Genomic DNA, 14,328 nt, shown 5'->3' on the forward strand with positions numbered 1-14,328 from the left:
TCGTCCTCCAGGACCCCTCCCGTTTTTGTGTTCGTCCAGAAAGCCCATTCGTGAAACCATCCTTCGTGAGAAGCCAAGAAAAAGAGGAGACCGATGTGAACCAAAAGTCTTTTTTCCAACCCGCCCCCGACCGAATTGTGAAAAGGTGGTGATACAGTTTTTGGTCTATAAATTGAAAGACAACCGCGGAAAAGATGCGAACGATTGGGTATAAAGGGTATGTGGTATAATGCCGCAGACCATGAGAAAAGCAGAAACGCCTGTAGATGCCCCGAGATCCATCAAGCAGTGCCGTAAACCCGCGAGGCAGAACTGAGAAAGCATGACAGGAAAACCAGAACGGAAAATCATGAAAAGCATGAAAAGCATGAACGAGCAGCGTCGATGGGAAAGAAACAATAGTCAAAACCAAAAAGTCAGCGCAGTAAGAGAACCAATAAGACCTGATGCATAGAGGGGTATTTCCAGCACGGAAAAAGGAAAATCTTGAACAGAGATGAGAGGAGAGCGCGCAGAAAAGCCGCGACAAGGAAAGCAGACGGTGATGAGAAGCGTTGATGTACGCTTCGCTTAAAAGAAGCCGTTCTTGGGGGTGCCGCTGCGAGGGGTGCCCCGGGGGCTCTGGATGTCGTCGACATGGTTGGCCAGTGCGACAAACAAGTCAAAGAAAAGCTGGGAGCCGCCGTTGAACATTTCCTGCTGCATGGTTCCGCTGCGCTTGAAGGTGGAGCGGCTGCGGATGATGAGGGCGAGGTAGTGTGCCCTGAGCTTGGAGTCCGAGTCGGACGTGTTGGCGTAGGCGTATCGGGCCGAGGAGAGGATGATGCCACATGGGATGCCGGTGCCTAGAGGGCCTGATGTCAGTAAGGAAGTGAAGGCGGTACTGAAATCAAGTGGGTGATGGGCAACTTACGGAGCCCCTGCTTGCGCAGAGAGATGCGCTTCAGCTCATCCAGCTTGTACTTCTCGGCGGCACAGTAGATGACGGTGTCCTTGAGGATTTCGGCACCGGTGGCCTGGTGGAAGATGGTGGCCTCGTCGTTGCTCTCGATCTCCCATGTGTCGCGGCGCTTGTTGTGGACCAGGCGAGGGGAGTAGTCGCCCTTGTACAGGTACTCGAGGATGGGCGAGAGCACCTCGGGCTCCTCGTCGGGGAGGGTGAGGCGCTTGCCCGTGGGCTCCATGTACTGCGAGCGCAGGGCAGCAGCCAGGACGGGCGACTTGGTCAGGACCTCCTCATGGGCGGCAAAGATGCGGGCCTCCCGGCCGACGACCAGAGTGATGATGGGTGAGTTGCTATAAGACATCGACGTCAGCATCCTGTGGACCATTTCATACAAGGTTCAGTTGAGGGCTACCCACTTTCCAGATGGGTCCACGAGGCTCTGAGCGGAGCATGCGTTGGATGGTCGGCGGCGCGAAGCGACAGAAGGACGACGCTTGGAGACGCCCGAGTCCCGGGTCACGGTCGTTGATGGAGGCTTCGATTTCGTGGTCGTCTGCGAGACGCTCGCTTTTCTCGATCGGCCGAACATCTTGTTGGAATGTGTGTGATGTGTTTTGATATGCCCCTTATCGTTATATCGTCAGCAGCATGCAGGTGCGGTGCGATGCTGGCTGGTTTGGCTTGGTGAGATGAGATGAGATGGGATGAGTTTCGTTCGGTTCGTGAAGATGCAGATCCGTCGTGATGGATTTGGGAAATAAGACAAGAAACAGGCCCAGACGGAAAAACAAGTAGAAAACCAAGTCAAAAGCGCCAAGATAGTGAACAATAGAGGTCGAGGACTTGAGGTGTCCTCCCCGAGGATGACACCTTGTGTGGTTATATATCCGTGAATCATGAACTTTGTTGTCTGTGCTTCCTCCCATGCTCGCCTCTCTCCCACAAATTTCCTATTTCCTGCCGCCAGTTGACCCCTGCACGAACCACAACCACCCTGGCGGTGACTGAAGGCAGACGGAGCTTGCGAACGCGCAGGATGGGGCCCGGAGAGAGCAGTTCTGGGCCAGCAGGGCCAACTCGCCTGGCCTCGCGTGTGCAGAACGGGGCGCGGGTGGAGCGAGGGTGGAGCGAAGGCACGTGCGATCTTCACATTGCCATGAAATGATGCCCTGTTCTGGACGTCTGTACCGAGTCGAGGGATCCGCTTGCGACTCGGTGAAGGTTTGTGAAAATTGCCAATGACAGCAACGATTGCACGGCGGGCACCATTTTGGCGCTCCCGAGCAGTGAAGCTGTTTCACAGCCCGTCGAGAACAAGCAATGAGCAGTCGGGGATTGTCCCAGCACATCAAGGAGTCACCTCCTGATGGGCGATGGGCGATGATGATGCGCGAGACGGTGAGCAGGGGCCCCTGCCCGGGCCATTCAAATTGCTGCAAATTGACAGATGCAATTTTTGGGTGCGAGAAATAGTGGAGAGAGAGCCGGGAGGTGCAGAGTTTTTCTCCCATGTCTCCTCCGACCCTGGTGAGTTGGTGAGTAAACCCCCAGGTCCACTTCCGCCGTGCCGCCCCATGCACACTCACTCGTTCTTCCGTCGTGCGAGAGAGAGCTGGGCTAACAGCCAGACAGCCTCTCTTTTTTTTTTTCCTCCTCTCCTCTCTTTTTTTTTTCTCTGGCACACGCGCCGGGTAAGACTGGGGCTGGTGGGTCAGTGGATCCTGCCAGCGTGCACGTTTGACAAGAGACGGTGAGGCCACAGGGATCCAGCCATACCCCATCATGCATGCTGCTGTGCGGTCTGAGAGATGACTGGTTTCTCTCTTTCTCTATTCGATGGTTATTGGATTGACTCATTGATCACTCGAATGCACTGCACTCACATGCACTGTCAATTCCTGTTACTGTATTTGCTCTGCACCCCGTGCGTTGATGCGAACCGGTCCGGGTTTCTCGGCTCCGCGTTCATGTCGTCACCATGCACGAGCAGGCAGGGTGCTTTTGAAGGCATTATCCCCGATCATCTATCTCTATCTCTCCCTCTACTGTTACATGTACATGTACAACAGATAATCAATACACATACGGCAGTATCCGCCACCTCACGGCCCTCTTGTACTTGTCCCAGTCCTCGCCATATTTCTCCGCACAGGCCTTGTCGTCCCTCCTCTCCCGATGGATGAGCAGGATTGCAAAGTACAAGACGTAAAAGTACGTAAATACCATTCCCCAGCCCTTGGCTGCACCTTGGATGACCTGTCGCCCATCGAGCATGACGCTAGCCTCCTCGCCAGAGCCAGCCAGCCCACCTGCGACAACGCTTCCTGCAGGCAGAATGACGTACCCTGCGATGCCAGTGGGAAGACTAAACGGTAGAGCCTGGAGCCAGTCCCCAAAATAGTTGATGTGCCGGCTCACGCCCCACCACCCCGAGGCCAGCAGGCGCGTGCCCCGCTTGGTCTGGATGTACGACATGCCTCTGACGGATGGGTCCTCTGGGTTCTTCCTGAACACGTTCTTCTGCAGGTTGGATGCTCGGAAGATATAAAGGCCCAGGCCGAACACGACGCTCGCCGTGACAAGCCCGGTCCAGCCCAGGTGCACCGGGTAGACGGCCAGATATCGGCACTGCGTCGAGTACAGGAACGGGACCCAGACAATATCCCCAAATGTGAGCATGAAGCCCAGTCCGTCAGTGATAATGTCCATCATGGACAGGAGCCTGTGCTCGGCAAACTGCCCGTACAGGACATAGAAGGTCTGGACCGCTGCCGTCAGGACGATGCTGTCGGAGACGTAGCCATATGTGCGGTACTGCTGGGCGATAAAAGCCAGGTCGAGCAACACCCAGCCTGTCAGGCCAGGGCGCATCTCTAACCACGCCTTGATGTCGACCTCGCCAATGAACGGCCATGTGACACGGGGGTTTAGTTCGCGGCCGATGTAGAAGTCGTAAATGACACTGCCGGTCTTGCCGCCGACGGCAAGCTCTCGCAAGTCGCTGTTGCCGCTCGTCACCTCGAAGCTCCGAGCATAGACGTAGATCGAGATGGCAAAGGCAAGGATGGTGTTGACTGTAAGGAGCTGCAGATAATTATCCGTGATGAAGGTCCAAAAGACCCAATCGGCGCCGTATAGATACGTGCCCACTGCGCAGGCCAACAGCTGGGCAATCGATGCATTGAACGCGTTGAAGCGGTAGTGCAGAGGGCGGCCCGACTCTCGAAGCTTTGTCCCGTAGACCTCATGCGCTGGAAGGACTCGATAGAGGACCAGGCTCAGCACATAGTACAGCAGCGTCCAGCCTGTGACCTCCCAACTAACAAGGCCCCATACGCCGTGCTCGGGCCAGGGGATCTGAGGCCTGAGAGTCTCCCAGGTCAGAGTGCTGGGCTGCAGCAGGGCCGGAGCTGGGCATCCCGAGACGTCGTTGCAGGCGAGGTACCAGACGTTCAGCAGGGCCGGCAGGCCAAACACGATGGCGGCGGCACCAACGCTGTACAGCGACCTCGTTAGCATATGGGAAGCGGGCATGGGAGAAAAATGACGACTTACGGCCCGCCGAACTCATACTCCGGCTTGTGAGATGCCATACTTTTTGGGGTGTTGCACCTAAGTCCTCGATACGAGTTGGCAGGGAATGTTTACGAGGCCCCGGGCGCCACACGAAAGCCTCGAGCTTGAGTGCTGGATGTGTTCGTTGTCTTCCAACGGCGAGAAAGTCCGGGAGTACAAGTCGATAGATTGAGCAGGCCGAGAGCATCCGCGCAGGTGCATATCATTGTTTTTTGAATTAATTATATGGCGGAAACCCGGCGGAGTCAACAAGCTCGAGCCGGGATTGAAGACTTCCGTGCCGTACGATGAACGGCTGACAACCCCTGTCAACCTAAATTTCAAGCAATTAGACCAAGTAGACTACCACGGTGGGAGAAAGAGATGAGGGCTAGGGTTATAGTGCCCGGCTGTCCCCACAATGGGTTTGTCAATGTATCGACCAAGGAGGAATGATGGAAATGTAAAGAAGCCGCAATTTGCTTATTCAATGAATGATGATCTAGGATGTTGGGTGTTGGAGCTTGTCACCAATAAACAAACAAAAAATTGAGTGCTTCAGATCGTTCAAACATTCTCCACCCGACTCAGCAGGCCAAGGTCATCAACAAACTAAGAGTGAACAGGATAAACTTGGCTCAATTGCCTGGGAACTCAATATCGAGTGTTCCCTGCGTGCTCATGGACATCCTTTTGGATTGCAATGCCACTCTCGAAGGCATCGCATTGAAGAGCAAACAGCCTGTTGGGTCATCGAGCCCATCCGGCGAATGGCCAGGCACTCCTCTCCGCATTGATCAAACAACTCATGCTCGTTTGTGCTTGAGCAGTTGTTTCGAATATTGAACTTACGACACTCTAGTGATTGGCAAATATAACAGTGCAGCACTGCTGGTTCTACACTCGTGGGATCCAATGGCGTGGTGAGTTTAACACGTATGAAAACTACAACAGGTTTTTGACCAGCGGTCAGGTCATTCGCCATAAAGTTTGTCAACAGTAGCATACTGGCGGATCAATAGACGATGAATTTGTCATGTAGGTAGCCCGTGCATAATTACCTAGGCATCGACCTTGGTGTATATGGCCCGGTTAGGGCGTTGCCGGAACCACCTCCGCCTCGTCCAAAATGCTGCCATGAGCTCCCTGCGTCGTTTGTCCGCTCAGACTTGACCTGCGAGGCACTAGTACCCGTTTTCCCGACAGCTTCCACGATTCGGGTCTCCCTTGACCTGCCATCCATCGGCGATGTCTGGTGGTGGCAAGGTAGGGTTGGGCACCCGAACGTTGTCATCATCTCCACCCGCGGGACACGACTTTGGGTGATCCATCAGGTCGTTGCAGTATCCCGCAGTGATTGCCTTGAACGCTTGAGATGGGCCCTTGTACTTGAGAGACACGCCGATGCTGCGGTGGTAGTCCCTGTTATTGGTTCCCGCGTCGATCTCCTTGCAGCGCTTTATCTTTACGCAATCGTCAGCTCCCACCCAAATAGCAGGCTGAATTATGGAGAATCTTTTAGGGAGACATCGTTTCGCTGAACTTACAGTCTTGCCCTTGGAGAGCCCCTTGAAAGCCTCAATCGCAATTGAGTTGCAGAGATCGTAGATAGCCTGGTTGACGTATGCAGAGTCACCCATATCCTGCCACTTCTCACTTGTGACATAGTTGTAGCACGTCTGCGTATGGATGCTGGCTGTTCCATTGGTTGTAGAATTGTCGGGACTGGTGTCGAGAAGGCGACCATTGCTGGAGTCAAACGGGTTGGTGGAGATGTCTCGAAGTGGCTTGGACTGGGGTGCAGCAATACCAAAGGTGCAGAGGAGAGCCATTGCCATGAAGGCGATGACAGCAGTGATTGACCGCATCTTGAGTATCGAGGATGTTTGCGCTTGTGTTGCAGTGGTGTTGTCAAGTGATGTCGAAAGTAGTTGCGAGTGAGCGCGACAGTCGGGCAGACGATGGAATCGGAAAATCAAGTGATGGAGCAAGTCGGAGGCCATCCTTAAATACAGACCATGTAGCAGCTACTACGTAGAATGGCCCATTGAGTACTAATTATTCACATTCATGAAAGTTAATGGACATGCTCGGATGGTCGGAATTAATCCACGCTGTGGAGTTTTCACCCATTTCGCATCATTCATTTTGGCAGCAGTGACTTGACATCTCTCAGCAAAGAGAATATGAACATTTTGCTCTGCAGAAGTAGGGACGGCATAAGCGTTCGACTGCGGTCCATTAATGAGCACAAACTTAACATGAGTCCGTTTGTATGCAGTGCAGCTTTTCGTTTTCAGCACCAATCTAGCGATTTGCGCGAGCATTCCGCATTTTCTATACCTTCCAACGGCAAGGACGGGATTTATAACATATCGGAACGTAGCAAACTACTATGATCTTGACTGCAAGGCTCACTTCATTTATATCTCTCCTTACGACATCAACGCTTGGTTCTGCAACTCTTGAAAAGCCTTGTTCCATGAGCCACGCCATCAGGGGCCATCGGCCCCCTACGACAAGTTAACAGTGGGAAATTTCCATTTTCTCTGCCATCAACAGCCTATAGGACAACTCGGGCCTCCCTGGTCCCTCATCTTACGGACGCTCGTGGTCAGGGAGTCTTCCGAGCATCAGATCAGCACTTCAGTGACATCTTGCGCAGCTAAGAGCCTATCACCTCAATGCAATGTGCTGATTCGGCATATGGTTTGTGTTCCCACTTGCATATCCGTGTGATGCCCTTGTGGACATGGCATTGGCTGGCGCGTGGGTTGGGCATAAGCGTGTCACCCCAGCTCGCAGTCCTTCTCGGACCTGCCAGTGCTGATCAAAAGCCCCCCCGCCCAGAGACAATTCCTGTCAGCCCAGATTCAGTCCTACAAACTTCTTGTATCTCAATGTTTGCGTCTTGAATCCTTGTGCCACTTTTCTTAATACAGAGTATGTCTCAGTCAACACGCCCTGTCCTTGGCTACCTCACGACAACGTGGGCGCCACCAGCCAGCTGCCTGTCCGTGAATGTTTGGGGGACGAAGCCACCATGGCCTACAGGATATGCAGGAGTGACATGTGCTTCTTCCGACGCCTTTTATGACGAGACTGACTGTTGGCCTCCAAGAACCGCGAATGCGCCCAATCCGACCGAGGAGGGCGCTTTTCTCAGTGGCTGGGGGTTTTATTCCCCCGGGACACTCTGCCCGTCTGGATTCACAACTGCTTGTATTGCTACATATGGACAGCCTGTATCTGGCTGGGAATTACAATTCACAATGACTACAGGAGAAACGGCTGCCGGATGTTGTCCAAGGTAACATTTCAATTAAATTGAATCTTTTTTGAAAACCTAAGAGTTCTGACGATGTGTCTCTATTCCAGTGGTGGATACACCTGCTATTACTCGCATCCGAACCCCGGAGGGAGCAACACGTACGGCCCAGCACAGACATGTCGCCTTTTGGCGACCTCGACAGTGATAGAGGTAGCTCCTTGCACTACCGACAAAGTAGCCTCTCAGCCATTCTCGGCAGTATTACCATATACAACACATATTACTACAGGATCAGCAACTTCTACTTCTATCGTCCAGACTTTGCTAGCCTTGGCTCCATTGTATGTGGCTCCATAAAGTAGACTCGAGGTGACGCCAGCACCGTCTAAGCGGTTGATACAATTTTGTCTTGACGCACGATTATCTAACCAATGACCCACAGGATACAAATCAATTGGCGGGCTGAGGACGTGTCTATTGCCACTCCGACACCGACTCCAACAAGTGCTGACTCGGGAGGGAATCTCTCAGGCGGCGCTATTGCCGGGATCGTCATTGGCAGTATTTTCGGGCTTGCTGGTTTTGCAATTGGTCTCTTTTGGTTCATCAGAAGAAACAGATTGAAGCGTAAGGACGTAAGTGGCCAAAGCCGGGAGCCGGATGATGCGACAGCTCGACAGCTCTCGCAGCCGGTGAAGCCTCAGCAAGAGACTCAGCAGCCTTACGAGCTACCGATGAGTGATTCAGTCCATGAGTTGCCAGGGCGTGAAGTTGTAGATGGTAGATTCCATTCCGAACTACAGAGCTAGGGGACTAGTTAGAGCGTACGATTTCTAAGCTACATTTTCCAGAAATTTGGCCTCTGATTCAAAATCTGAAAAACCCTGGATTGCTTTTGCATAGCAGTCTTTAATGGAGGTTAAGTAAAGGAAGGGGTTTCACTCAGGTGTCGGGCGCCGACTGAGACTCGTGAATAGAACGTATGATTACGTCCGGCTGTGTGGAAGGAGGTCAAGAACCACGGCGGTGGTGTATTTACATGTCTTGTCTATGTAGATTAGGCGCAGAATAAGGGCTACCCAACTTCCATTGCCGACTCCCGGTCCTCACATTCGGCGAGCCGTAGAATTACCAATGATGCTCCCAGCCCGCTCTGTTGTCAACAAACACGGGCCAAGAATGTGGAACCACACCAAAGTACGCTTTGTACGACCACTTTTTCTGTGGCTCGACCTGCCTTATGTCGTAATCCCTGACTATAGTAGCACAGATCTTGGCGACTTCCATTCTTGCAAGGTGCTGACCGGGGCAAGCATTGTAGCCACCACCAAACTGTGATGTACTTAGCTGGTCAAATGGGCGGATGCACAAGTGCATCCGGCCATTTGCCAGCCATTCTCAGTCAGCCTGCCTTTCCTTCCTTGCGGAAATGCCAGCTCCTTTCGCGGCGGTTGGACTTACTGGGATGAAACACTTCTCTTTCGAAGAGATATCTGCCGAGTACCACCGGTCAGGATTGAAATTATGTGCATCCGGCCCCCAAATTTCCTCGGATCTATGCATCACAAAGGCGCTAACGGAAAGGATGGCGCCATATGAAAATGCATGGCCTCCTATTGTCACACCGTGCTTCGGAACCACACGTGGAAGACCCTGGTGGACTGGTGAAAAGACACGCATGGCCTCCTTGATACATAATTGCAAGAAGGGGAGCTTCTGGGTATCAGCGAAGCTGATGATTCTGTCTTGGCACCTTCCTGACTTGCTCGCAGCATCAATCTCATCTCGTACTTGTTGCCACGCTGTCGGGTGCCTAATCATGTGGTAGAAAAAGGATTGAAGTGCCGTCGACGTGGCGTCTCCACCAGCAGCGACAGTTCCAATGGTCTGGCCCTGGACTGTGTTCAGGTCAAGCCGATCAGGGTGGTCACGAAGTGTTTTCAGCCAATATTCCAGCAGATCGAAGCGATTGCCCCCTTTGGTTTCCCTGTTCTCACGCTCACGGAGCGATTTCATAGTGACCTCCAAAATGTGGCCAGTAGGCAGGACACCGAGCCATGTAGTAATTGGGTTCGCGAGGAGAATGGCGTGAATCATCAGCATGATCCAGTGATGGCCTGCCACAGCTGCGAAACGGCCGAGACGCACGTTGTTTGCGATGGCATTTCCAATATCATAGCCCTTCTCCAGAAAGCCATACGGCCGCGAGAAGAGGACTTCACTCGTGACGTCGTTCGAGGTGAAGGTGCAAAAGCGATCAAGATGCATAGGCTCACCACTATCAGCATATTTGCTCATCCAATCCATCAACAAGCCAATGACTTTGTCGATGGCCTCCTCGCAATTGACCATATTAGACAGACTGTAGCCAGGAGCAAAATTCCGCGAGTGCTCAGACTTTTGTCTAGGGTCCAGGACTGCCATGCCATTCGTGTATCTGGAATCTGGAAAGGCAAAGATTCTGTAAAATGCATCTTTTCGGAGAGGTGTTAAGAGAAGCTCCTTGAAAGCCTCAGGATGGCAGACGCTGACCTCATTGTTCGCGATACGAACAAAGTGGCCTTTGACTCTGACATTAGCAAAGGTGCACTATCAACGCCTACGCAGATGCAAATACTTGCCGTACTCTTGGTGCAGCTGGAGCAACTCCTCGCCTTGATTGCCTCGCAGTATCATTTTTGTATGCCATAGTCGACTCACGGACGCCCAAAAAGGCCCAGGTATGTTACTCAGAGGTGTTGCATACCGGCGGTAAAGCATCAAAACCAACAATGTGATGAGGAGGCCAGCCAGCAGCACGGGGCAAGGGAAACCGCTGAGGACAAGCCTTCGCAGAACCACTATGGTTGTGTTCATTTGCTCGCCCATAATGATCCTTCTCCTAGCGTCATGCAGTGAACTCCGGACACGTTGCTACGAAATGCGAAGAGGCCAAAAAGGCGTGAAGCGATCAGATGAGGACTCTGCGGAGGCTTCGGCGGCACTCAAACAAAGATCCGCTGCTGGCATGCTCCAGTTGTACAGAGTGCGTTGTTCTCCATGCAAAAATTGCCGGCATGTGATTCCTTGAGCTGCCCCAACGGGTCCTGGCTGCCAACAGTCTACCTATTTCATCAAAAAAGCTAACGCAAGTGGGCAGGTTCTTTCAAATCGGCCCCGTAAGTGGTTAGGCTGGCAGCAAACGCGGATGCACTCGACGTAGCTTGACCGAAAGGAAGATGCACTCACCCAGTTAGATCTTGTGCACGCTGGTATTTCTCACGACCACAAAGCTGACGGGCCCTAAAGTTGAGAGCTCTTGGATCAAACTTGCAAAAAAACCGAAATCTGTGGGCGCACACGATAAGATTGGGATTCAACGACCTCTGTGGGTACGGTCCATCCATTCGCGCAACATTCGAAATTCGCTGCTACTAAAGTATATGTTCTCTGGAGCTTCGAGCCTTCATTTGGGACTCACTAATTAAAGAGCCTCTGCTTATGATGCGACAATCAAGCACAAGCTTCCCGAACGTAGTTGTACGGAGACATGCAGACACAATGAGGATAACGCGTCGATTTACTTCATTCATACGTCTATGGAGTTTCGACTCCATAATTTGATGATGCCTGATTGAGATTTGGGCCACAGTGCAATCGCTTCACTATTTCCGTCGTAATTCCGGGTCAGGCCATCGAACCCAGAATTCCACTTGCAGATGTAGCCGGACACGAGCGGTGGTGCCGATCGGACCCTTTTTCTCCATGAGCGATGCACATCCAAAAAATGAATCACACCGTTGTAGAGATCCCCTGCCGCACAAATTCTTGATTCAAAATATGGTGAGCGTGACAGTATCCCTGGGAATCATGTAGATCCACCATGTATAAAGGGGCATTCCAGGAACAGCTCCTGTCACATGTTCGAGCATCGATTCGCCTTCTGGCTCTGTATTACATGAATGCAAATGTTTGAAATTGCTTGGTTTTGATTAGCGGACGCGTAGCTGTGGACCATGTTGGCGGGAACCTTGACGGCTTCTTGGGGACCTTGATGGCCACCTCCCGTCCGTGGTGTAGCAATACGATCCAGAGATTGACCACAGAGAGTCGCTCTAATGGAATACGAACAATATAAGATAGAAGTCCCTTCGAGAAAAAAAAAAAGAGAGAGCCTTTGGAGCTCTACTAAAGCAGTCAGTGTTTTCGTTTCGCCTCGTTGATTGTACTTGCTAATCTTGTTTATACGTTCTGTCCGAACCATGGTGTCGAAAAGAAAGCCAGCTGTGCCTAGTTCACAGGAGATCAAAATCTCCAAGAAGCTTAAACACAGAGTGGGACCACTCCCGGTGACATTGCTTTCAGGTTTTTTGGTATGAATGTAGTCTTTCTTTGCAGCTTTTCTGAGTCCACTGGATCGTCACTCCCTTATGTACGCTGACCATGATGATTCTTTAGGGCAGTGGGAAGACAACACTCCTTCAACACATACTACAGAGCAATCATGGTCTTCGGATCGCTGTGATTGTCAACGACATTGGTGCAGTGAATGTCGACGCCACGACCATTCAATCGACCCATCGCATACGGAAGACGGACGAAAAAGTCATCGCGCTGCAGAATGGATGTATCTGCTGTACTCTCCGACAGGACTTATTGTCTGAGTTGGTTGAGCTGTCCGAAAAACATGTTTTCGACTACGTTATTATCGAAAGCAGCGGAAGTAAGTCCCCAATTAGGCATATGTCTTGTGGGCAAGTGGCCAGATAAGAGTGTACTGCGAGACTGACCACTTTGGAATAGTCAGCGAGCCAGGACAAGTGGCCGAGAGCTTCGATTCGAAGCTGACAAGACACATGTACAATATGCTGAAGGAACAGGGTGAGCTGGATGAGAATGAAGCATTAAAGAAGCTGTAAGTGAACCCATTTCTCGTTTCAATGAAGCGAGAATGATTCTGTGAGACCGTGCGCCCTTCGTATGCAAGACTTTGTTAGTGATTCGGACATCGCAAACATTTAGATACTGACTTTAGCAGGCACAAAGCCGGCGAAGCTGGTATGGGTAAATTTGCTCGCCTGGACACCTCTGTCACTGTCATTGACTCCTTCACCATCTACAACGACTTCAACACTGCGGACCTGTTATCTAGTCGACGCAACGATGTAACCCCGGAAGACGAGAGGACGGTATCAGACCTGATGGTCGACCAGATCGAGTTCGCAGATGTGATTATCCTCAACAAGACTGACATGGTCGATGAAGCGGTGTTGGCCAAGACGAAGGCACTTGTCAGGACCATGAATCGAGAGGCCAAAATCCTATGCTCCAACTACGGTAAGGTCGACGTGGGAGAACTCGTGAATACTGGATTGTTCAGTCTGGACAAGGCTCAGACAAGCTCTGGGTGGATGCGCGACCTGCATGAGTTGATGATCAGGGAGGTGAGTTAGCTTCTTTCAAGTCAGAGAAAGACGAGCAGTGAGATCTAATTAGATTCTCTCTTTAGGTGAACGGAAAGACCTCGATAACTCCAAAGCCAGAGACGGAGGAGTACAACGTGCGTAACTTCGTGTATAAGCGACATCGTCCTTTCCACCCCGAAAGACTTTGGAGACTGGTATACGACAAATTCATCCTGCAGCTTGAACACCCTGATTTGGAAGAGGACAGCGCTGCTCCAACACCAGAAATCACTGCTCAAAAGCCAGGTCTCGTTGCGGTTGACGATGGTGAATTTGATGGTACAATGGACGATATTCAGCCAAACAATGGGGACTGGGAGGACGAAGACACTGATATGGAGGGCGAGGTCACCATGTCAGATGGCTCAGAGATTTCAAGCTCAGGGGAGACATCATTAACTTCCCCCACGGCTGACAGACCCGAGAGCAGCGTATTCGACAAAAAAGACACCAGAATGGACTTTGCTGATCCCAACGTCGAGGAGGCTCTGGCTACGCCGCCCAAGGACGTCGTCCTGGCAAATAAGCGTGCTCACCCACTCTTTGCCCGGCTCTTTCGCTCCAAGGGAACGTACTGGCTCGCAACTAGGCCCGACTACCGCGGGATATGGTCGCAGGCAGGAGCAATGCTGACGTTGGTCGGCAGCACCAGGTGGGACGTCACCCTCACCCCTGAAGAGCTGTCACAGCTATACCACGAGGACACCACCGATCCGGAAATCATGAAACAGGTGCGTCATGACATCGAGAGTGGTGGCGAATGGGGGGACAGGCGGCAGGAAATAGTGTTTATCGGAGAGAAGCTGGAAGTCCGGGGAATTGAACTTGCCCTAGATGAATGCTTGTTGACGGACGCTGAGTGGAAGCGTTGGAAGCGAGGGATGAGATCTGTGGTTAAGAATCAGACAAGACTCAGAACTTTGATGGAGAAGCTGGATGCTGCCAAAGAAACCTTGATCGATGGCTTTGAGGATGCCTTTCCTGAGTGGGAGGGCCATTTCCAAGACGAGGAGTACGGACATAACGAAGATGATGAAGACAACGGGCAGCACCTTCACCAACACTGAGTCGCCGTCACTTCAAGAAACATGAACGAGGATCACTTAAGGTCT

At 52.0% G+C, this 14,328-nt stretch overlaps 6 protein-coding genes across 6 annotated transcripts; 2 read left to right on the top strand and 4 right to left on the bottom strand.

Moving 5' to 3' along the window:
• Nucleotides 1-570: 570 nt before the first annotated feature.
• On the bottom strand, nt 571-1,535 carry J7T55_001630 (uncharacterized protein; the record flags this gene model as incomplete). Its single annotated transcript, XM_053130111.1, has 3 exons — nt 571-845; nt 914-1,296; nt 1,363-1,535. The coding sequence occupies 3 exons, from the start codon at nt 1,533-1,535 to the stop codon at nt 571-573; spliced, it is 831 nt and encodes a 276-aa protein (XP_052991890.1).
• A 1,484-nt stretch (nt 1,536-3,019) lies between these two features.
• Nucleotides 3,020-4,539, bottom strand: J7T55_001631 (uncharacterized protein; the record flags this gene model as incomplete). The annotated part of the gene is made up of 2 exons (XM_053130112.1): nt 3,020-4,442; nt 4,502-4,539. 2 exons carry the CDS (start codon nt 4,537-4,539, stop codon nt 3,020-3,022), a joined length of 1,461 nt encoding a protein of 486 aa, XP_052991891.1.
• Nucleotides 4,540-5,685: 1,146 nt separating this feature from the next.
• J7T55_001632 (uncharacterized protein) lies at nt 5,686-6,369 on the bottom strand (the record flags this gene model as incomplete). The annotated part of the gene is made up of 2 exons (XM_053130114.1): nt 5,686-5,964; nt 6,049-6,369. The coding sequence occupies 2 exons, from the start codon at nt 6,367-6,369 to the stop codon at nt 5,686-5,688; spliced, it is 600 nt and encodes a 199-aa protein (XP_052991892.1).
• A 1,077-nt stretch (nt 6,370-7,446) lies between these two features.
• Nucleotides 7,447-8,581, top strand: J7T55_001633 (uncharacterized protein; the record flags this gene model as incomplete). Its single annotated transcript, XM_053130115.1, has 4 exons — nt 7,447-7,666; nt 7,744-7,811; nt 7,880-8,130; nt 8,215-8,581. 4 exons carry the CDS (start codon nt 7,447-7,449, stop codon nt 8,579-8,581), a joined length of 906 nt encoding a protein of 301 aa, XP_052991893.1.
• Nucleotides 8,582-8,900: 319 nt separating this feature from the next.
• On the bottom strand, nt 8,901-10,640 carry J7T55_001634 (uncharacterized protein; the record flags this gene model as incomplete). Its single annotated transcript, XM_053130116.1, has 3 exons — nt 8,901-9,104; nt 9,234-10,341; nt 10,399-10,640. The coding sequence occupies 3 exons, from the start codon at nt 10,638-10,640 to the stop codon at nt 8,901-8,903; spliced, it is 1,554 nt and encodes a 517-aa protein (XP_052991894.1).
• Nucleotides 10,641-12,013: 1,373 nt separating this feature from the next.
• J7T55_001635 (uncharacterized protein) lies at nt 12,014-14,283 on the top strand (the record flags this gene model as incomplete). The annotated part of the gene is made up of 5 exons (XM_053130117.1): nt 12,014-12,124; nt 12,210-12,474; nt 12,555-12,666; nt 12,790-13,195; nt 13,261-14,283. The coding sequence occupies 5 exons, from the start codon at nt 12,014-12,016 to the stop codon at nt 14,281-14,283; spliced, it is 1,917 nt and encodes a 638-aa protein (XP_052991895.1).
• Nucleotides 14,284-14,328: the final 45 nt, after the last annotated feature.

Source organism: Diaporthe amygdali, assembly GCF_026229845.1.
Source record: "Diaporthe amygdali strain CAA958 chromosome Unknown NODE_21_length_814164_cov_65_183785, whole genome shotgun sequence".
NCBI lineage: Eukaryota > Fungi > Ascomycota > Sordariomycetes > Diaporthales > Diaporthaceae > Diaporthe > Diaporthe amygdali.